Raw genomic sequence first — 25,678 nt, forward strand, 5'->3', positions numbered from 1 at the left:
AAATTCCTTTCAGTCTTTAGACAAAAACGAAGGAGGATGGTCTTCCAAAAACATTCTAATATACCCTCTCATTCATTTCCCCTCCCCCGTCCCTGCATAAAATTGTGGACCTGAGATAAGGCCCCACATTCCTTGATTATCATTTACTAACGCCATGCAAAGTAGTGACACATTAGAGATTGGGTGATCCTTTCAAAATGACTGATCTTTGTTCTGAATCATACATTTTTTACTGAATCTATTTTGAGAGTACGTGTTTCTTTTTGCAGACCGATTCACACCACAATTTCACTGCCATTGCAGACAGAAGACAATCTAACGAATTTCATTGACTTAAGTCATTGCGTTTTTGAATCACAGAACTTGCATGCTCGAGAAAGTTGGGACGGACATATTTCCTTCAAATTTGATGTAAATCTTCCTTCTAGATGCTGAACTTCTGTACATCAAATTTTATTGACGTCGTTTTAAAAAATCTATTTACATTGTTTTATAATTCATTTGTAAACAAACGGCCGGACAGTCAGGCTTCCTCTGAACACGTTTTGCCCCCCCCCCATTTGATAGAAATCTACCAATTTCATATGAAATTGCATTTGTTTACCTCGAAACGTTTCCTCTCTGTTGCAGGCAGGTCATTTCAAGAATATGTTTTCCGAATTCAGGAAGGTCCCAGACAAAGATTATCACTAAACTCTCGAGTTTGAATATTTTTGACAATGACAATACTTTCCCCATACCTCATATATAAAAATAATAATAATAAAATTTTATGTGTAGAAGCAATCATACAGGTGATGTTTAAATTCCTATCGATCATTTAGCATTTACAGGAAAATAAATAATGTCTTACAAATGTTATAAAAATTTAGGCTTTTACGAAGTTTATTTTATTTAAAAACTTTGAACTTTTAACAAGTGATAAAAGTTTGTATTCGTTGGCAAGAACTGAAAGTTCACCTCTGCATTTTAAACATATTTGAAGAAATGAACTATCGTTTGCAAGTATTGTTCTATCAATTAAATGCAAGTCATTAACGTTCCATGATAGAAAGGATGATTTATCCTTTGATATTTCATTTAGAGTGAAAATCGTCTTCTTTTCCTAATGAATACTTGAATTAAAATCCCATTTTTACGCATTTAAATATTTTATTTAAGTTTTTTCAAATTTACAAAACAGTGGTTACCATTTCTTTGGCCATTGTATTTAAAATCTCAAACTGCTTTCTATAGCATCAATATCTCTTATTTTTTTTCTCTTAATGATGTAGTTATTAGGAAATTAACGTTCTAAATACTCTGAACTTTTCGCTTTGATTCGTTTTTAAATGTATTATATTTCAACTTTCACTGTAACTTTCGAAGTAAAAGGAAATCGTGATTCTTAATTAAACTATCTTGAAATGCATTAATAAAAAATGACAGATAATTTTCGAATCTTAAAACATCTATTTACAAAAAGCTACTTATGAATGGAAGAATTTTATATAAAATACATATATCATTTTCTTATTTCAATGTAATTTTTTGACCATATTAATAAAATTTAATTTTTTTATTGAAGGTGTTTAAATATGATCTAAATAAGTAAAAGTCAAGTCAATTTAAATTCGGTATTTTTCTCTTTTCTGATTCATTTCCAGTAAACGGACTGAAAGAGTCCGCGCGGAATATTTTATCGAAACACAGTTCCCTTTCAAATGACGGACTGAAAATCAAAGTTAAGATCATGAAATAAATGCTTCTTTTTTTTAACTGTGGGGAAAAAAAACATTTTCGATGAAACAGCAGTTCATATTAAATTTCATTTAAAGATATTCAATCAAGAAAATGAGAATAAAATTAATTATTTTCTCCAAACATTCTTTATATCACACCATCAAAAGGAATGTAAGAGAACAAATGAATTTGAACTCTTTTTTTTTATGTGCAAAAGTGCTTGATATTCAAGAAACAAGAAAAAAAAACAAAAATAACCATCTATTTTAGATTCTGTAAACTCATTTCTTATAGCAATAAAGAAATAATTAGCCTATTCAAATAAATAATTGTGTTTCTATTTCATCTTCGTTTGCATATGTTTATCAAAACCAAGGATTTCGAAATGTTTCGTTTTTGGTGGATAGAATAATGTTGGCATCAGTCCAAAGGCAAAAGCGACAACAAAATCCTAGATCTATTTTTTTTATTTATGTTCATTTACTAATTTAATTATTATTAATTCTTCTCCTTTTTTAACTTGATCTGTAACTCTTGAAGGTCACAGCAAAACGTAGCCGTAGGTTTAGAATCATGATTGAAATCTATCGATGAATTTTAAAATTTGATTAAACTAAATCATAAAATGGGGCGACTAATCAAACTGAAAATTGAACAATCTATTAAATATATTTAACTAAAGAGTGAATTTTGATTATTATTTAATGTAATTTTTGAATATTATTTAAAGCGACACTTTCTTATAAAAATATTCTTAATTTCTTTGATTGTTGTATTTATTCAAAATAACTTCAGTCTGCTTATGCTCTTCAAAGAATAATCAAATCGTACAGGAATCGGTTTCATTCGTAAATAGTAATCTGAATCCTCCCTCACAATTAATAATCTCAAGGATCAACAGACAGTAACGAAGTGATTCAAAAGTTCTTTACTTAGTCTGGAAATATGTGGGCAAGTACTGTCGCATTGGAAAACAACTTTGTCGTGTATTTCGCCATATTCTAGAAGCACTGCTTCAACCTGTCGTTCAGATTGGTTAAATGCTGCTTATAACAATCACCACTGATTCTTTCATCAAATAATGCTTCAAAATGAATGTTTTTTTTAGTATTTTATCATGCTCATTGTCAGACATATTGAAATCGTGCATTTTAAATTGCCGACGCCACTCTTTGCAAGTTTTCTATGAGGCATGTTTATCATAAATGTCCGAGAATAACCGAAGTGTTTCTGTACAGTTTTCTTTGTAATGAAATAATGCAACAAAACTTTCCACAAATGATGTTTATTTGGCGCAAAACTCGACATGTTTGCTAAGCTAAAGAAATAAACAGACAACAGCACCATATTTTTTAAATATTATTACCTAGAGGTATAAGAGTTTTTATTCTTAAACATTTAAAATACTTCCCTATTTATTTGCAAGCAAGCAGTACTACTATAGTCATCTATTAATAACAAGTGAAGTCATATTTATACACACAATAAATTCTCGTACGAAGTGGGTTTGTTTTCATAATATGATGAAGTGGATCGAATATGCATTCCATTCTATTTGTTTGCTGACAGGGTTCAAAACATGACATCAAAGCCACAAGATATTGGCCAACCACATGCCAAAATAACTTTATCCTGCTTGTGGTGTTTTTGAGTTTATACGCAGAGACAAAGAAACTTAATTTTACCATTTTATGAATCTAAACCAAATTAGCCGCAGTTATGCAATCTGAAAATGAAGATCATGTGCTTAAAACAATCCACTTAGCTAATATTTGAGTTATGTTATTCACTTATGTGTGTTTAGATACATCAACAGAGACTCGTTTCTTTGATGGTTCTGAAAAAAAAATTTTTTTTTACTCATATCTCCATTTTATTAATATGAAAAAAAGAACCGTGCCACGTTTTGTCTTCTCAGATCATTATTTTTTTTTTTTATTCTCATGTGCAGAAGTACGAACAGTTATACCTGACTTGCTTTACGCAGATTTCCTTCAAAATTTAATAAAAATGAACAATTTCGATTTAAATTTGACTTGTTGCGTTTTTGACATTCAAAGGCAGACGTTATTCATCAAATGTCTTTATCATTCTAATTTCTATCTTCCGTATTGGAAGTAAAAGAAAAACATAGCTGTCATTGACAAGCTTTTTATATTTCGATTTCTTTTTATTTTATTTTATTTTAATTGGTTTGATATTTTTCTTCTGTGTCTTCTATTACTAGGATTAACTCTGTGCAGAACGACCATTGACAAAAATGCAAATGCTGTATGTCGGTTCTTTTCACTCTGGAATTTCTAATGTCATAATTATAGAAAATTCTTCTTAAAATAGAATGTTTTAAATATATTTTTAAAAAATCTTGTAAAAAGGAATATTAATATTACGTTTCTTTGTTGATATTTGACTCGTTTTAATAATCTTTCATTAGTATCTGTTTTAGGTGAACAGACGAACTACAAATGTGACTAATCCTGTTTGAAATTAATTTTACGATTCATTTCAATCTGCGAATATAATTCTTTGAACTGCTCCCAATTTTCAATTACAACGTCATTTAAATAAACATCAGCCTCGACGACAGAAAAGTTTGCTTCAGCTGTTCAACCTATCACGAGTCAGTTTCGATGGGACTGCACCCGGTGTACATTTTATAGAGTGCTCTGAATCGGAAATTCCAATCATAGGTGCAATGAAGTATCATTCATGTGATATCAAATTCATCTGTGTGTGCAGTTTGATTGAGATGTTGTACATGCAATCTCATTGGTCTCTGAAGGATATAATTAGAGGATAGAAATATATTCTATGGATTCCTTATGATGAAATATATTGTCTAAAATATGTTCTTTTTCTCATTTAAATTTGAAGCAATTCTTTCATGCTTCAATTCATTTACTCTCGTATCTTTAAATACAAATATCAGTTAATTTTGAATGAAATGCTTTTACAGGGCAATTGCTGCTTCTGACAGCTTATTGATTTGAACTCAATCGCATGTGTTCTTTTTGCGATAAAAGGCAGAAGACGAACTGAAAATATGAATATTTTTTAACAAATAAAATGTCTTAAATTATTTAATGTTAATAATTATTAAGGGATCGAATGTAAATAATTGACAAAAATGTAACAATAAATATAACCGTGCATAAGCTGGCATAACCGTGCATAAATTCGAGTTTACTCAATAGACATTTAAACGCTGAAACTTAACATTAATACAGAAATAAAATGAATGCTAAGTATAATAGTAATAGGAAGAACGTTTCATTTCAAATATATTCCTAATATTATACAACTTTTCTTTGAATCATCGCCCAAATTATGTTCCTTAGACTACAAGAAAAATAATTTCCTTTGCTTTCATGTTGATGTCTCTGTCACAATTCAAACGAACGTCCACAAGTCCTGTTCAGGAGCCGCATCTGTCGCCAGCAATACAAATTTCTGTTTATTATTTCAGTTTTTATAAAAAACATTCTTTTTTGTTTTTTATGTAAAATTCATTTTTTTAACTCTCAACATCTTGCTCTGCATAGTATAGGTTCACTCAGGACCTCATTATGATTAGTGAGTTTGGGTGCTCCTTTTTCCATCACCTGTCCATCTAACCGATAAAATGTTCTTTCTAGTTAGAGGCATTGGGAACATGGATGGCGCTAATAAGAAAAATAAAGATAAGAATAAACTTTATCCTAACCATTTCAGTTTACCTTGGTTTCTTTGACCTCTTCCGATGTTGGTTTGGATCTAAAATTTGACAATTGAGGACAAAAGTGGAATGTTTTGAAGTCATAAAAATTTGATCGTACTACCCATAGGCACATTGGTGCTTTTCTTTAGAGAACTATTTTAGGAATTTTTAACCTTTATAAAGCTTTTTTTTTGTTGTTGTTTCATCATCGCTACCATTTTTAATCACTCTAGCTTAACATGTATTTGAGCCATCGAGTTCTGTATGTGTGAGCAATCAGTATGAGTAAATTAATCAATAATACAGATGCAGTGTTGAAGTGAGTACAATGAATGAACAGGCCCAAAATCGTCAACCAGTTGACAAAAATCGTCTGATGTATGATATCGAGGAGTAAATTTGATTATAAAAAATTCATACATCAAATTTCCTCCGTTTTACTAATTTTAATTTTCTACTATCGAATTACGCACGAATATGGAAGAACAGACACACTTCCGTTAGACGGTTTCGAGTCAGATATGCAGCTCTATAATTTTGGTTTCAATGTCGCGTTCCAAGTCTCATTCGGCTGTGTGGTTAAATTAAACTATCGTAATTAATTATTAAACTGATATAAGCCTAAAATTTTATTTTTCAGAAGTTTAAACGTTATGTATGAGATCGGAAATTTGAAAATAGCATACTTTGTGTTTTGGCCACTCCACATAAGAAGAAGAAATAAAATAGAAAATCAATCATCATTACCAAAAGACTCTTCTTTCCAGCCATTGACCCACCTGCCAAGCTGCGAGGTTTACACGTCACTTACTTCTCGTCTGCAGTCAATGAGAAAAGGCAGGCAAACATTTCAGAGTGAAGTCCGTGGAAGTCGGAGTTAAATTGATTGTGGGACCTAATCAATCGGAACGCGCTGAATGGGGGAATCGGTGCTGGTCAGAACTGTCGCCAGTAATTCGACCACGTCCCCGCAAGTGACGAGTAATTGCAAGCAAGCGCCCGGCTGCTCTCTTCCTTAACAGGTTGAAGTATTGCGTCGGAATGAATGCTTCCGATGAATGAGTTAATGATGCGGATTGGACTGGAAAAATGTGACGCAGATTCGTGCGGTAATTAAAAAGTGAATGATGCCGATGCGGGTTCTCTAGAAGATTTGATTCTGAATTGTTATCATGTTACAAATACCCGTGAAATGAATCATTGGATTAATTATAGATGAGATTAAATTAATCAGTGGTGCCATAAATAAATAATTAATTTCACATCTTATGCAAATATCTTATTTCTTAAAGATATCTTTCAAGATTTTTAAAGATAAGAATTCTGCAGCGAATGTTGTAAATCTCCTAACTATGCCAGATACCAATATGAACTGAGAAAGTAGATAGTTGAAAAAAAACAGAGAATGAGTTAGAGAGATGAGATACCAATAAACACAATCTATGCTCATGTAACAAACGTGAAACAAATCGTGCCATGAAATTCATAAAATCCCAAGAGAAACGTTACCATTTGCGCATTCTAATGCCTGATTGCGTGCTATCTCACTTTTTGCAGTATAGAAATAGAAAAATATTTATAGTTTTTCCGATTTTTCATTTTTATATCCATTCAATAAATTATTCAGACCATTCCTTTTCATCGTTCCCTTGATGATATACTTTAACTTTTTTTGGAATTTATAATAAAAATTAAGAGGGTTATAAGCTTCAAAGCATCAAAATTTATGAGATTTTTAGACATGGAACAAAAACAAAATGATGAAAAGGGTTTCTTAAAGATCTAGAAAATAAACTTTCGGAAATTAACCATACTAATATTTTATTCGATTTTGTAAGTGCCAAACAAAAAGTCATTCCCTGAAAGAAGATTTGAAACTTTAAAAGAAGCATTTTTTTTAGAATATGATAATTTTTTTTAGATATTTGTAATTTGGATGATTATGATGAGAATGTATTTTTAATTTATTAACCCAATGACCACCGAATCTGAAGGTTCCTAGAACGGATAGACGCATCTTGGAAACAATTTACACAAAGAACATTTGTAAACCTGTCTGGTTTTCACCCCAGTAATAAACTACAAAAATCTTTTGGCGCCCGTTTTAAAGAAGGAAAAAATACTGATGATTTTTGAGTAGGAATCATGTTATCGAAAGATGATTCATTTCTTGTCATTCAAGGCAATAAATCTGTCAGCCGAGTGTCAATTGTCTTGCGGTTTCCCCGCTAAAATAAGAAAATATAACTATGCATCATTTTACTTACGTAACTTGTATTTGACAAAAATTAGCATTTTCTTTTTTAATGGTTGAATATTTAACAAATATTTTCTAATAATAGACATAAACTTGTCACACATTTAAGTAAAACTGACCAGTGAGTCGGCTGAAGAAGTATTTTCATCCATCCAGCCGTTTCCTATCAATATTGTAATTCACTTTTCCCTCGCTCGATTCCTTTACTTGAATGGAACATTTCAAATCTAATCATTGTATTGTATTATAGCAGTTTGGTTTTATTGTGAAAAGTCGTGAGATCTCGTGGATGAGGAGGAGACATATTTGCATGTACTTAAAAATCAAGAATTTTCCCTCTCAAGCCACTTCAGACGAATTTCATACACAATGTTTGGAAGGTCACGACAGAAGAATGAAACGACATAAAAGAGAAGAATAATCAAATAAGGATTTTTCTATCAAAACTTTAACTAAGTTTAAAACATGTTACTCAAAAGTAAGGTTTAATCTCATGGCAACACTAAAAATCATTGCTGCAAATTTATTTTACAAATACATTGATTAAAATTAAATGAATTATATCGTGTCAATAAATCTTAAAAGCTTTTTGCAGACATGCGGGTGGTTGGGCGAAATGCACGACAGTTGGATGCAACAAATTGGTTTACCAGCGACACCACTCGGCAAGAGGACTGTGCTGCCTAATAAATATTGCAACTCTGTCAAAACATAAAAACAAATTTTTTAAAAAATAAGAAATGAGAATTTAGAAAGATTGGGTCTCAGAGTTAATTAAAATGGTCGGGTCAAGTGAGGGTGGCAAAGCAGTAAGTTATTGGTAGTTTAGTCACAGATGAATCGTTGGGGGTATCCTGACGTTCTTGAGGTGTAGATTAGGATTGTAATTTCCAATTTCTTCAATTGCGACGTCGTCTTTTTTTTTAAATCCAGTTTATACAAAATTCCTGTAAACGGTCTTTTTTCCTGCGTATGGAATGAGTTGGTGTTGGAGAGCAGGATGTTTGAGTATCGTTATTGCATACGAACAGTGGTTTGTCGTTAATTTGCCTTATCGTATCTGTCAATGAAATGGATGTCGCAGAAAAACAAAACATTAAAAAAATTATGCTTATAATATTTTTTTCTTTTCTTTTTTTTCATTTTCCATAATGTGTATTGTACGTGCATACTGTAAATTACAATATATGGAGTGCGTCATATATTCGGCAAACCTCAAAAATTCATTATAAAAGAAGTAATGCAAGCAAAACAAATTCAGTTTGCGTGAATATGATAAGAAAGACATTGTATTTTTTGTATGCATAAAAGAAATTCAAAAGTAAGCGAAAAAGGGAGTTCATACGCCATACTGAGATATTTTAAGCAAATCTGGCCCGCTGAAACACATAGTGAAATAGATCGCACTAACATAACATTGTGCATTTATATTGAAGTAAAAGATGTTCATCATGGACACCCCTACAAAATATTAGTAAAGTGAGACTCGTCACTATGTCTAGGTACACACGTCACTAGGTACACACGATAATTAACTATCCTCTCAACTAAAAAAAAATGTGCCAGTTTCAAGTCTGATCGTTAAACTCGAGAATTCTGCTCGGTCATCAGTGAGCGTCGAACAGGAACATTTTGACTTCATGTACAAAAGGGCTCGAAGCATCATTCTGCATGAAAGCTGGTAACACATGTCTTTAAGCAACCTGCAGCAGGTAAACCAAGCAGGTAAAAGCAACCTGCCTTTCTACAAGGAGTGTACAGGCTTTCCAGCTGGTAAATTTGCACAGGAAAGACGAAGTGCTTTAGGAAAGAAATGTCCCAGAAGAAAGACTCTGTGAAACTGCACCAAATATCCTCATGAGGAGAATGCGGTGGTTTGATCAGGTATTCTCGAGAGTTTGTCGTCCTCAGATACGATAAAAGCCAGCAAGCCGTGAAAAATAGTTTTTTACCGTCCACATACCGTTCGGCAACCATTAGGGTTCACGTTCCATTTGTAGCAGTGTGCATGTACCAATGTTTAGTCTTTTATCCGTATCTGCCACCGGTAATGTGAAGCGTCTTATCCATAACCCCACAGAATACTGGAGTACACATACTTGCGCGAGTGTGTGTAAAACATATATATATGTGTGAATACTTGTAGGAATTTTGTTTAAATATGCTTATGGGAATTATACCCTTTTTTCTCTGTTTAAATTGAAATCCAAAGACATCCAAATGTATACAGCAAGAGAGAGAGAGAGAGCGATTTTGGATTTTATTAACACTTTAATAGCTCCATAAATCATATTTTTTAAAGTATGTTCCAGTACACATAGTGCAATTGAACACTTTATAAATACAACTGTTCGCCGATGCTTTATTTACTGATGCAAAAGGGAACATGTGTGAGAGGTCTAGAATTTTTTTAAAAAACTCTCCATTTTTTAAAAATAATTTATGAAAGGTTTGTCTTATTACTCATTTGAATAATTAACCAACCCATGGAGGATAGTAAAAGAAAATATTCAATATTTATCCCATATGGATCAGCTTATACAATTCTTGTGATTGTAACAGCATTTTTATCTTCCGGTTGTTCCTCTTCAAAGAAAGTGATCACTCAAACTCCAATTATTGAGAATCAAAAAATGGACTTGACGGACAGCTGATCCATCTCGCTTATTATATCCAAACAGAAAAGAACCAACGGTTTTCTACGTGGCAGCCGGTCTTAGCCGGTTTTTTGGAAGGCGGTTTTTTGTGCCTTAATTGTTATTCAAGAGACTCATTGGAACGATTTTCTACTTTCCAGCTGATTCGTGAGTTAATGGAAAAACATTGTTCTACTCATGCCTTGTCCCTGCGCCATAGAAAAAAAATATCTTGAAAATCATTGTATGTGTGCGAGCATACGTTTTTTTTCTAATTATTGATCGGCAGCATCCCCTACCACGGTCGGTGCCCGGGTCTTTTGTTCCTTCATTCTCCTGGAGGATCTACTTGCCAAATATCAAATTTTTCTTTATTATGTCGTCTTAACAGAATGCACTCGATTTCGGTATATTTACATTGGTATTATGGATCAGATGTGAACTCATTTAAATGTTTTTTTGTTGTTGTTATACATATACTTTGAATAACAGCGGATCAGCTGATCAGCCTAATATTGGAAGAAGGAACGATGACTTTTTAATGATGGTTCTTTCTAATGATAATTCGCATCGCGAAAGTGTGTGCGGAAGAAGGGCAAGCGATAGTTGGGATTCCAGTGTTATGAGCCTCTCTTGCAGGTGATCGCCATTTGTGAATATGAAGCCGTTGAATTACAAAATAGCGATTTATTTTATTCCCATTTAGAACACAAATTTGAGATTCGCATAGTTAATTTGTTTATCGTAAAATTAGAAAAAAAAATTCTGTCATCTCAATTTTTTTAAAACTTTTTTTAGTGATAATTACATAAAATGCAAATTAATAGTTTATAACACTTAAAAAATGAGCATAATTCCACCAATGCAGATGGATATGTCTGATATTTTCTTGGTTTCGTAAAAGCACGCAATAATAGTTCATCTTGTAGCAAATTTAGCGTGATCCATTGAATTTAAAAGAACATGGCGAGAAATTCATTCATCCCTCGCAATATGTTGAACTCATCAACTTTTTTGCTACATGTTCCATTTTTTACACTCGTTATTGCGATGCTCGAGCCAATAACCACGCTTCTCGTTATTTTCAATAAAAAAAATTTCGCCAATTATGAACATGCATTAGATAACGAAGCTAGATCTGCCACGGTAAAAATTCACAGAATCAATACTAAGATTCACTGTTCAATCGATAAAAATCAATTGAGTGATCATTTTTTTAATTATCCTTACTGGTATAATTCTGGGATAGGATTTCTTCTAGCGATTCTTATTGCATTTTTTAACCCTAAAACTTTATTTTTTCCTACCAAATGCTTTGATTGCAAACCAAATTTTCATATAACAATTTAAAGTTTTATGGATTTTTCGTCGTTTTGTACTAAAATATATTGTTATCAACACATAAAACCATACCACTCTAACCATAGAAGTCTAAAAAGTAAGGGAATACTCTGTTACAATTTGATATGTATAGGCAGGAAGGAAATGAAGCGAAATAAAAGAGTGTAGAAAATAAATACTATCAGCAGATTTTGAGGCAATTTTAAAACATTTCTCTTAAACCTCAGTAAAATTTACTGAAAATAAATGAAATCTCACGACAATCAAACTGCGATACCTTCATCTACCAATGAATGAAATACATTAATAACGAGTGCTAAGATTACAAATCTGTCCTTCCAGAAAGGCTGAAATCCGAGCTTGAGATAAGTCCTTGGAACGCACTCTCTTTCTTCAATCCTAATAAAGTAGGGAAAGAAATTGCCTTTCTTTTCGCGTATAGATAGAAAGAATCGGACTTCATCTTTACGCTCAATGATAAGAACTTTAAAATATTACTTTGCTACAGGAACTCAGAATTTTAAGGTCGAATTCACTGCTGTCATTAGGTAATGAGTGCAAAATCGGTTACAGAATTTCATCTTAATAAGAATGAAAATTTATAAACATGAAAGAAGTTATGTCAAATAAAAGCATGCAGTAGCACCCTTGTGGGAGGTAAAATAAAGAATTTCCGATGGGAGTAACATTTTCCGAAAACAAATGGAGTTTCGCGAAAACCCGAGCCGCGAGCCCACAGCACCGAGACGGCCGGCTTACTGCGAAAGCCGTCATCTCCCGACGAATAAATTGCATCAATGTTGCGTTATTCCGCCGAGTCTTAAGACTCCTTCTGGAACTGCTTAAATCTGTGCAATCGGAGTGGCTTCGATCTAAAGCCCTCAGACGGATCAATAGGATTTTCCTTGTCTTTTCCAGAACAATGAAAAAAGGGGAATGTTACAGAACACTCGAATGTTCTTTGATTAAAGTTTTAGGAGGGGGTTACTGGTTTCTGAGAAATTCATCGATGTGAACGTGGTAAAACGAATGATTACTTAAGGAACTTTTGTATGTAAGACTTTTTACTTTATTTTGTAAAGTTTACAAAGTTTTTTTTATAGATGGTTGATTAATCAAACGTTAAGATTGGCAATAGTAAACTAATTCAATTTTGAGATTTTGGTGAATATCAACAGTCTAGATCCTGTTCGAAGTGAAAATGCTACATTTCAAAAATGATCTAAGTGATATTTTTCGTATTTGTTTCAAACTTAAAATGCGAAGATAAAATTTGACACCTAGTCCTTACATCAACATTTCCACAACTTTAAAGCAAATCAGAAGTACTTAGCTCAGCACATCCTCGATTTTCTTGGCAGTAATTGAGTGAAATTTCAAAAAGTCTCAAGACAATATCTTTCTCAGAATGAAAAAAAAAACCCCATTTTCCTGCCATTTGGACATAGCGGTAATGATAAAATGAACATCATTCTATTTGCGTGAAAAGAGTATTGTAGCAAACTACCATTTAAATAACTAATATTAAATAATCATTTAATATTAAACGATCATTTCAATAAGTATTTCAAAATGAGAGAAAAATATCCAAACCTATCACATTGATGTCATTGAAAAGGAAATTCTTAAACTTAAAATGGTATAAAAATTTTCCCACGATTTATTTATTTAAAAATTATTATGATGAAAAGTGCATTTTTGGAACAAATTTAATAGATATCATTCTAACGTGAAAACCACGAATTGCTTTCCAGTATTCAAACACAATATCAATTTGAAATTCTTTTTTAATGTATTAGTCGATTGCATTTATTACATAGAAATCTTATTATTAAACAAATGATAAAAAAGAGGAAACTTCTTGAAACGATGCCAAAGTGAAGCACTTTTTTTTAATCTAACTGGAATTCTTGTACTTTTCTACTAATTCTAACTCTCGTATTATTATTATTATTATTTTGTATCGCATACATTTAGACTTGAATTTATTTTTTTTTCTTCTTTTGTATGTTTACAGTGACTCCCAAGAGACCAGTCCAGACCAAACTTCCCCAATGAGCTCTCCCAACAAATCCAGTCAACTAGCGATGAGGACCAAGTCCCTGCGAGAGCGTTTCGGTTCCAAGCGCAGCTACTCGGAGAATTTCAAGGATCCCCCGGTCACTGCAACCACTTCACCCAGCAAGGAGAGCTGCCGGGCCGCCAGGCCCTCCCTCCCGGTCATTCAGTCCACTATACCGGCAGATGAGTCCAAAGACCCCCAGAAAATTTACAATCCTTACGCCCAGCCACAGAACTTGCTGCAGCAGCAACAGAGGCGGCAGATGAATGTTTTGAGTGAACACTACAATCCCTTCGCGGTGCTGCCGGAGGAGACTTACTGCAGCGCTCTGGACATCAACAGCCAAGAAGGCGACCCGAGGTTTCCGTGGCAAAGGGACGCCGCTGTGCAGTGCGATCTATCACCAGATCCAGAAGGGAAGAGGTAAGAATATCATAATGAAGAGGAACATCAACAAGAGATTCAAGAAAGACCCGTTTACGTAATAATGTTTTAAACTTCATTCGTCTATCCTCAGTTTATATTTAAATTTTACTCCTAATCATGTGGAGCGATAACGTGTACACAAAAATCGTATTTAATATGATCACAATGACAGAGTATAAATCTAAAAGGGAAACAATAAAGAGCATTGTAGTAAAATATTCTTGAAAATATTTTTAAAAATGTATTGGAATCAGAGAAAATTGGCTTCATAACAAAATTAGTATTACTGAAAGTTTTATTTCTTTATTTATTTTGAAGTGATATTTAAAGTTTTCCTGCAATAATATGTTCCGAAATGATTATCGAAAATTGCAAAATTATAATCATTTTTAATGAAAATTGGGAAAACCTTTCTTAGATAGTATGAGGCTTCTTTTACCCAAGAAGTCATTGTGGTGAACTTCATAAGCCAGTTAACAGCTACAAAACACGGGCCATTACTTTTGTCGTATGTTTTTGTGACTCGGCTGCGAACCACAAGGTCCCAGGTTCTATCCTCGCTCAACACAATTCGCTACATAATTATACATCCAATTTGGTAGCTCTGGACTCAACGGTCCATCATGCAAAGTATTTTGCACACGATTATTTTCACCACGCATTCAGCCATTTTCAGATAGCATCCATGCTTATAAACATTTGCCATATTAAAATATTCTTGTTGGCTCATTCTCCATGGAGCGTCACTAGACTGGTCCATGAACTCCGGATGGAGGTAAAATAGGACGGCTCCCCCCAGCAGAACGCACATTTCGCACAACAGTATTATATAATATTAAACAATATAGGCAATATTGCGTAATGTTGTTGAACTATTGAATAATGTTGTATACAATATTGCGCAACATCCTATGCTACATTGCCCTTGTTGGCCCGTCAAGATACCATTTCGGTTAGAATTTTTTCTTTGTTCTTTTTGGGGAGAAGTGACTTGCGATCCCATAGAATTGCTGGGAATCTGTCCCACATTGGTTTCTCGTAGCATGTGAAAATGTCTGAAGTTTTTCCGATCAAAGTGAATAATCAGCTGCTGCAGCATCGGTCTATCATTTTTTTGAATAATGCTAGCTAAGAGGACAGCCGGTATGCAGTCTACGACCTTTCTTTCTTTGATTCACATTCCAGAGTCAAGCCTTGCCACAACTGACACATTTCATGTCGTAGTATGTAGGTTTTGACTCTATTTGTAGATGATGCTGCAGAAAAGAAAGAAAAAAAATACAAGGAATGCAAAATAACAAAGATTTTTTATTCGGAATTATTCATTCAGAGTGACTATTAATAAAACAAGAATAGGGAGAAATGAATCCATTTTATGTGTCATAGAGCTATAGGATGAATTATTTTAGTAAGTATAGAGAATAGTGCTGTGAAAAGTTTTTGTAGCTGTGTGATTTCTTTTATGGCATCTTCTTCCACAATGAAATCAGAAAAAAAGAAATCGAAGAAAAGATGTAAAGAAGGGGAGATTAAAAGAAGTGTTTCAACTTAAAAATGTCTCGATATATTATTTCGAGAAAATAATATATCGAGTTTTATATAAAAATGTCTCGATATACATATATTTCGATTATAAATATAAGTATAAAAGGGAAGATATTGCATATTGCAAATATAGAGAAATAGTTTCGAAAAAATAGTCATTCTTTCGAAACTACTGCATTGTAAACACTTCTTGATAAGTACATAAACATTTAAGAGCTTTAAATTGATTTACATTTTATGAGGTTTATAATTTAATGCTTGGTTTAAATAATGAATATAAATATTTATAAACGTTTCTATCAGTATATTGAAAAGTCAGAATGTTTTTTTTATCTTTATGCTATTTTATTTAATGAATGTTTCTGATTTTTTTTTTTAATTTCTTGTGATACTTGACCTGGCCTTATTATTTCTGAGCCTAACTTTTTGCGATTTTTCTTTTGCACAGATATTTTTATGCAACATTATTATTCTTTCTTAATACATTAATAAAAAGTTCCTTAAAAAAGTTATTATATTTTTTCTAATTTTTCTAACGATATTCAATATAGTTAAAAAAAGATTCAGAGCCCCTACTCCATTAGCACCACAATATCATAGAACATTTTGTGAAACATTGAACAATATTGTAAATATTGAGGAATACTGAATAGTATCAACGACATTGTACACTATATAATAACATTCAAAAGGTACTGAAATATTTAAAAAAATACTGATACAGTAAAATTCTGGAATAAAAATATTAGTTTAATAATTAATTTAATTCGATATTTCATCTCAAAAAATTAACCGGAACAATTTTTTATTAAAAGACGAATATTGTATATTATCGTGCAATATTAAAATAAAACAATATTGGAAATTCAACATTAAATGACGTTGAATAATATTTTGGAGACGCTTTTTAACATTCAATCTTTATTAACATTGTAAGGAAATTAATGTAAATTGTGCATTTAAAAATAAGATATAAAAATTAATTATTCATACGTAATCAGACAACCTACATATATTTTTTAATATCCTGATTTTGATTCGTTGCACTGATTTAAAAACGCATCCTCTTTCAAATAGAATGTCTTAGACCGCCGTTTTTTATTTAAAGTAAAATAAATAAATATTAAAAGAAAATAAAAGAAATCTGAAGAATGAACTATACATCAATATAAAAAAAAAAATTTTTTTGAAACCTTTTTCAATCATCTTTTACTCGAAAGGAAAAATGTCAAAATTATCATGCTTAAAAGATTATCAAGAACTTTGATATGCGCCCCTTGATTTACAGAAACCTTTACTTTTACCTTTTTCTTTATAATGAATTTTTATATTTCGCGCACAATATTAAAGCCGAAAAACAAGAAATAGTTTTGAAAAAATAATCATTCTTCGGAAACTATTGCATTGTAAACACTGAATAATAAAAGTTTTACGTTATGTGTTCTAACAGTCAAATCTTAGTTACAAGTGAATTTAATTTTTTTTTGAGGCTTCAAATGGCATTTTCAACTCGAAATTGAAAAATAAGCATTCAATTAGAAAAGCAAATGAAGAGTTCACGATAAATGCACTCATGTCCAAAATTAAGGTCACAAAAATGTTTTCCAAAGTAATTTTACATGGCTACCAGCAAAATTTAAACAAATTATATTTTGTATATTGTGAAGGACCGGCAACACGATATTAACCTTTGTTGTGGGAAAAAAATGTTGTTTAGCATTAGTTTTTGAGGAACTACTGAAATTAGGCCATTTAGGCATCTGGGATTTTTGTCTGCAATTTTGTGAATATTGATTTAAAACAAAAAGTTTAACATGTTTCCAGTGAGAATGAGTTCTCATAATCGTTTAGACAATTCATTTAGATGGAGAGCCGTTGGCAGGCTTGAAGCTGCGCAGTCTCAAACGGTGGTGGCTCGATGATTACAAGTGTCTCCGAAAATGGTATCCAAGTTGTGGAATCAATTCCAAACAAGTAGTACTGTAACCAGGAAGGCCGGCCAAGGCCGTCACAGAACAAAGATGCCTGCACAGAATCGCTATTTGGTATTAAGTGCACGACGGCATAGGCTGACAACAGCTCCTCAACTTGCTCTTGACCTTGCTGCTGCGTCTGGAATAAGAATTTCTAGACAAACAGTATACAGACATCTAGAAGAGAGGACCCTTTATCCTCGGCGACCAGTTGAGTGCGTCCCTTTGATTGCATCCAACAGAAAAGCCCGGTTCTTGTGGTGCCTAACACAGCAGTCTTGGGCACAGCAAGAATGGGGGCGTGTTCTTTTCAGTGATGAGTCGAGATTTACCACACAGAGTGACACTCGTCGAATCTTCATCTGGAGAGAGCGAGGAGCTCGCTATCATCCCTCCTACGTAAAAGAAATCGACAGATTTGATGGCAGAGGAATCCTTGTCTGGAGTGGAATAATGTTGGGCAGTCGTACACCACTGCACGTCTTCGATGCGGGTACTGTCGATGCACATCTCTATAGAGATGAGATCCTTGAAGCCTCTGTGAGGTTGTCCCGGGGTGCTTTTGGCCGAGATTTCATATTTATGGACGATAACGCGCGTCCACACAGAGCCCAGATCGTTGATGATTTTCCTGAGGAATAGGATATTCGACGTATGGACTGACCCTCGAGGTCTCCGGATCACAATTCTATTGAACATGTGTGGGATGGTCTCGGAAGAGCCATTGCACTGTGTAACACCCCTCCTAATACCATCCAAGAGTTAAAAGAAGCGCCTTTGGAAGAATGGGTTCTGTTGCCCCAAGAATTTATTGACACCCTCATAAACAACATGAAAGCTCATTGCGAAGCCTGTATAGCAGTGCACGGTGATCACACTCCATATTAGACAGGCTTTTCCCGAGATAAATGCTCTATCTCTGATTCATAATGTAACACTTTTTGATATACCCTGTTTCTTAATTCCCAATTAAAATCTTTCCCATGTTGTTATGTGTCTATGTTCTTTCTTCCATTGCAGTGCACCTCTGTGCCAAATTTCGTGGCAACACAGTGAATAGTTTTTCATTTTTCTCAGATTTTATGTTTGTGACCTTAATTTTGGACACGAGTGTATATGTAACATGATAGCCATCATTGGCACCGGCGTTTCTGTCTCGCTGGATGAGACGCTGTCAATAAACTAAAAGATAAAAGATTCGAATCTTAAGGTAAATGAAAAGTAGAAATATTGTTCATTTAGATGCAAAATAAGCAAGTAACATATTTCCATTTTTTTTTCATATTCCAATGGCCAATAAGAATTCATTTTGGGTATATTTATAAAATTGGGAAATAATTTGTTTAATATCAGAAATAATAACTGCACTACTCAATATGGGACACAATATAACAAGAGTCCTATTTGACACTATTTTAGAATCGTAAAACAATATTGCACAATATAATTTTTCTAGATTTTGCCCTATTATACAGGAAGCGTATGCGCCTTCTCTAGAAATCAAACGCAGTCCCATTAATGCTTAGTAGGCAAAATAGATCAAACATTTTCTTTGGTTTAACATCTACATTCTAAACAGTCCTATAAAATTTTATCGGGAAGAAAGTTATCTTCTTTTGATATCCTAGATTTGTAGGAATTAATATTCTATTAAAAAATTTGATATTCTAATCCTCTTATTTTTAAGAAAAAATATTTTGATCCTTATCACTTATAATATTTTTAACTTCTCACTTTATATTATTTTGGTATGCAAAACATCGATATTAAAACAAAGTTGTTAAAGTTGCGAGATTCTGATAGATATAATTTAAATCATTTGCAATTTTATTTGCATTTATTCTATATTTCAATTTTTTTAAATATAAAGAAGCTTTTTGTCTTCGTTATGCCATCATTTTGGCTATCATTTCGGAAGACTTTCAATAACACTTTTTATTGTTTGTTTTTTATAAACGCGCTTTTATTAAAATCGCTTTAAAAAATTCTTAATTTTTGATTAATATATTATATAATATATAGTTACAAATATTATGAACTCTAAAAATTACATTTTTCAAATTAAATTCTTTACGAAGAAAATTCTACGAAATAATTTTTTGTTTGTGTGATGGATCTATTATTGATAATTAAGAACTCAAAAATCATTAAAATATTCCATGTTTCTGAAATCCATTCACTGCACAAAATTTCCCAGCTCTATCGCGTTAGAAAGTAAATGTCCCCTGAGCTGGTTCTCCTGCTTTTTACTCGTAAAGCACCCCAACGGACAGAAATTCAATTCCGCCAAGTCTCGATGCATCCGACGCATCTATGTGTCTTTATTGCACTTGTATTAGCGAATTCGCGAACCTCATGCTTCAAAACGAAATTTTGCCACTAGGCCACAGCTTTTTGAACTCTCAGTGCAATGGAACGAGATTTTGAGGTTTTTGGATCGCGAATTCGGGATGCATAGATTCAAACAAGGAAGGATATTCAATAATATAAAAATGGCCCCGATGACAATCAGATTCCTCGAAATGTCCCGAAATGAATGAACTATTGGATTGATTTTTTAAAGTTCATTTAAAAGCGTGGCGTCCGAGTTGAATAAAGAACAAAGGGGAACACTGTGCAAGCTGAATGGCTCGATCGACGATTGACCCCAAAAAGTTATTTAGCGCACATATGCTCAACATTTAAAAACTCTGAGGTTCATGGGGCATACTGGGATTCATGGTCAGGATATAAGGGTACTTGAGAAACATAAAAGAAGTAGATAAAAGTAAGTGTTTAAATCCCTTCTTATACAGTTCGAAGTCTCGTTGATCCATAACATTTTTTTCCTTAAAAGAAACTTATCCTTGAAATACAATTTCGACTCGAAAATATTCTTCCTGCCTTCCTTCACGCGTCCTTATAGAAATTCAAATATTGGAAAAAACAACTGCAGCATTTGAATTACATCATGCGATCCTGGATTTCTTTTCATACATCAAGACCTATTTTATGCTGTGAGACAACGAAATGCTGTTGCGTTTGATGAAATAATCTTTCGTGCGGCTTTGCATGAAAAGAACGGAGCAGTGTTTTGTCAGAGGCCAAGATTTAGTTAGGAAAATGCAAATATATTGAATCTTTTCGCCTCATTGATTTCTCTAGCCGAAATAGAAATGAATGAGCTTTGTGGATTGATTTTTTCCCACCCCAGAATTAAATAAGTAAAAAAAAACTGGACGAAAGTAAGATAAATGGAATACAACTTCTCTGGATGATAGTCATTCGATTTGCTTTTCATTCTGCTGCTGAAAGGTCATTTTATGAAACATCATAAATAAAGCACTTATTATATTTCTATGACATATATCAAAAACTTTTGGGATAAAAAATTTTTAAAAATTATTTGAAATTAAAGTTAGCAGATTTAGACAATTCTTGTAGTACTTTCATCTTATTGTTCGAACTTTTACCCAATAAACAAAAAGAATTATACTCTTAAAAAACGAAATGCAATTTATTGTTTAATATTTAATATTGCAAAAGAGTGGAACATTTTTTCAGTCTCACGAGAAAATTTTATTTAATATGACTCTTAGGGTCCAGAATCTGTACACTATTTTAAAATTCTTTAATTCATCAGAAGATTTATCGACTCAAATTACACAAAATATTGCTTATTTGCTTCCTTTAGACCATTTTGTTATTAGATATGTATGCATATTGCCAACTTTTAAAAATGAGTTGTTGGGTCAGATTGGAGTGGATATGTATTAAACCACTTTGCATTTACTAACACAGAAACTTTACATTCATAGTACAGACATTTTAAACATTACAGAAACCTTTTACTTGCTTTTCTAGATAGATGTTTCATATTTATTTTATTTCAAACAGACACGCTAAAAATTGCATGTTATTAGATTAGGGAAATTTAATCTTTCAATTTGAGCTTTTGTCAGAATGTTCTTTAACACGTTGATAAAAAAAAAATTTCATGCAAAGCATAATGTGATTGTGCAGGTTAAATTCATTTTTTTTTTGTTTTGTTTTGTAAGAAATATATTGTTGGAAAATATGTTTAGCATATTTTTAATTGATTAAAAATTGAAAAAAATTATGATAAAAAGATAATTTTCTTAACTTTTAAAATAATAAGGGTTAGTAAAAATCCTTTTTGTGCTGTAATATTTCCGAAAGTTATTGCTTCTTACTAAAACTTCTTACTTACTTCTTACTGAAACTTTTTACTAAAAAAATCTCTCCGAGTTGCTCTTTCCGCCTTCCAGAATGAACGTGTGCCGTTTTTGGTAGCTCTCGGTCAAATGGTCAGCTCTGTAGATCTTCAATACACAATTATTCATATTTATTATATGAATAGAAATTCATAAAGTAATATTATTTTCTTATCGGATGATAAGTATTAAAATCAATTGCACAAATGAAAGAATTCTGGAAACTTAATAAGGATCTGAGTAAAGTCCGATTCAGACAATAATAATATTTTTTTTTATTTGTTTTATAATCTCATAAAATGAATATTTCCGAATCAATTCATACTGAGTTTACTGACACAGTTTGTTCAGTTGAAATCCTGCTGATTACGCAATCTAATACTATAGTCATTCATAATAATGGATAGAGTGATAAAAGTTAAAATTATTATTTTTAACTGTTTACACGATGACTTTAAAAATGTTTTTACTTTCCTATCGTTTTATCAAATTCAGCTTGTTCTATTTTTTTCAGCTAAAAGCATACCATATCCAAAATATTCAATTAAATTTTTATATTAGAATAATCAGTGTTACAGCAACATCAACGATGTGGATCTGCCTGTATGAATTATTTTTTAAAATTATTTCCTACAAATTATGAAAGATTCTTTGAAAATATATACAGATGTTCTTTTTTATAGTATTACTTTTTGAGTTGTGAATTTTAATTCATTCATTTTTCATTCCATAATTACTTTTAATAAAAATCCATCCAAAAATGAATGAATTTATTATTTCGATAAACATAGTAAGAAACTTAACTTATAACTATCGTTTGATTCCTTGTGGTAAAAATATCAAAGGGTTTTGGTTGTATCAAATTTAAATAGTATTGTATCAAATCTATCCATGGTTTTACACATGAAGGTACAAAATACGTCAATCAAATGCACCTGAAGTCAAAGCGCGAAATGGTGTAAGGACACATTTCACTATTCCGCTTTTAGCTCATTTTGTAAAGATAAAAATCATGTATAAAATGTTAGCATTTTGACTGAGAAACATGTTTTTCATATCGCTAACCATATTTTTTTTTTTTTTAAATGTTGCAGTCATTTAGTTTCTGTATTAAACTCTGATAAATAAAATGACTCTTTCGATTGCACCTTTACACAATTCGACTATTGCAAGTTATTTAGATTCATTTAATTTTATAATTATAAAATTCAAGGTCAAGAAGGCAGACATAAGCACTGCAGGCCTTGAACCACATGAAGCTGTTGTGCCACTGAGTTTAGTTTAGTTAGTAATAACTAAATCTTTATTCCTATTTTAAAATCTTATAATATTTTTAGTCCATAAATTTTATTAACAAATATAAATATTAAAAACATTAATTAACAAAAAAAAGTAGCATTTGCATTTCAAAGCTTAAAATCTCACTACATTTTATTATACATTATAAACATTTATTGATCAAAGGAAATTTAAAGTACGGATTCGATTATGAAGCAATTTTAGTGAAACCTTAAGGTATATCCATATATAACTACAGATTCCTGAACATTTTACCATTTTTTGCATTTTACATTTACCATTTTTTGTAGATTATACTTTTTTCTTTTTAAAACTCGCCTAAGTGTATGAGGAAAAAAGTTACAGCGATTTTAACAGATATTGTGTGAAGCAAAAAGAAAACAGAAATTTACCTTAAAATTGTAATATTTTGCATTCAGCATTTTTATTACAACAAATGACATTCATAATGTGGACCTTATGAAAAATTAGAATGTATTGGACATATATAACAAAGGTTGGAGTTTTAGAGTTCTTCAAAAAATAAAAATGTATACTAAAAGTAGGTGGCAAGTGCTGATTGACTTATTGCTAGAGCGATAAATTGTAAAATACTACGGAATTATAATTCGTAACAATAAAGGTAACTTAAGAGACATTCAAAGTATTATTGTTGCAAAGTTTCTTCACTGCTAAGTTGTCAATAGCCGAAAGGTGTAGATGGTTGGTGCAAGTATCAACAATGAAAGGCTTTCAAGGATAGGGTGGCAGGATCTTAACAATCATAAGACTTATCCCAAGAAATTGTTCGAATAACAATTATAGTACCGTCTGCATAGAAAAATGCAAATGAATAGTTTAATGACATGTTATGGAATCCCGAAATAGCATTTTGTAAAGTTAAAATCAATACAAAAAGGCTCATTTATACCTATTATTTGGTTTAATTAGAATTATAAAGCTGTATTAACGCTTTCTAACACTAAATTTGAGAAACGGAAGTTACATGTTAATTAGATTAACATTAATTAAAAAAATGAGCGAATTCTGTGTCAAAAGCAGAAAATCCTCGAAAATAAGATGAGAAATGCTGTCAAAATAAGAAAAAGGAAGGTCAAATCTACCCTTGAGGAAAATTTAAAATTTTTGTGATCACAGGAACAATGTTTTTGAATTGAAGGAAATCTATAACTGCAATTTTCTGTAAACCGTTAGGGCTCTTCATGAAAATCCCTCACCGTATCACCTCAATAATTTAAACCCAACAGAAATAACTGCTTAAAAATAACAGTGTAATTTTCAAATAATATAATAATATGGGCAATGAAATGAAGTAAAATGTTTGCAGTTGGTGAAATACTTTTTCGTTTATAAGCTTTTATACCAAAATTTAGTTGTAAATCAATGAAAAAAAATGCATATTTACACACACTTTCTATTCGAATTTATTTTTTTGGAGATATCACAATTTGGCGTGGAGTGTTAATTGCTCATTTATGGGGTTAGGAGATTTTAGACCTTAAGCATCCACATAGCTCGACTGTAGCTAAACATCAGAGCTGGCACTAATTTTCCATCTACTTATGTATTTGTAAATACTCCTTAAACCACATATTGACCCCGAAATAATTTTTTTTTATTCAATCACATTTTTTTATTCAATCACATTTTTTTATTCAAATCAAAGTTTTATATATATTTTTTTCAAAATTGTATACATAAATTCAAAATTTCCGGGAGAACAGTCGCATGAAAAAAGACATCACAGAAGCTCTCTCTTCTGAAGTCTATTTCTAAGTCAAATGTACTCATTTCAAGTGATTAACTTTTAAGATATTTAATTAACTATGAAGTGAGATCACATCTTAAGATTTTTGTATAATATTTCGTAACTCCCGAAATGATTACTGTACGAAAATCAGTTACGTATCATCTTAAAGAGAAATGATGATATCTTTAATGATACCGATTTATTTGCGTGCAGCCGTCAACATAAATAATAGGATACTTCAGTCATTTTGCTATTTATTATTGCATCTTCACACACCTGATATAGATGGTAATTGCTCTTGGGCACATTTATTTAAATTGGAAAATGGATAAGCCGAGCTAATTAGTTAGTATCTCAACATTTTCCAGTTACATTTGCCGATTTTCTTCGCTCAAACAATAGTTTGTAAGGAAATGAACCACAAAAAATTTTGCGAGCTTTTCATACACATTTCGAGAATCATAAAATTTTGCAAATTGGCGAGTCCAATGATAAATGAATCATAGCAACATTTCGTAAAATACAATATATTTCTCATGTTTTTTTATTCATTTAAAGGAATCATTTTACTGCACAAGTGGATGAAATAAATTTATAAACTTTAAAAAATATTAAATACTTAAATACGCCTGTGTTAAAAGTAAGTGAATAAAAGATAATAACATTTTTATATAACAGAGAGCTGGGATACTAAAGCAACGAAATGCTAAAAATTACTTGTATATATGCAATAGTTTCTGAAATATTAGCAAAAAA

At 31.9% G+C, this 25,678-nt stretch overlaps 1 protein-coding gene across 1 annotated transcript in view; it reads left to right on the forward strand.

Annotated features, from left to right (window-relative positions):
* LOC129962700 (uncharacterized) overlaps positions 1–25,678 on the forward strand; it is a 451,475-nt gene that overhangs the window by 163,901 nt on the left and 261,896 nt on the right. Inside the window, exon 2 of the mRNA XM_056076631.1 lies at positions 13,671–14,138. Within this exon, the coding sequence (XP_055932606.1) occupies positions 13,671–14,138 (468 nt within the window). The remainder of the gene's footprint in view (positions 1–13,670; positions 14,139–25,678) is intronic.

Source organism: Argiope bruennichi, chromosome 3 (assembly GCF_947563725.1).
Source record: "Argiope bruennichi chromosome 3, qqArgBrue1.1, whole genome shotgun sequence".
Taxonomy (NCBI): Eukaryota; Metazoa; Arthropoda; class Arachnida; order Araneae; family Araneidae; genus Argiope; species Argiope bruennichi.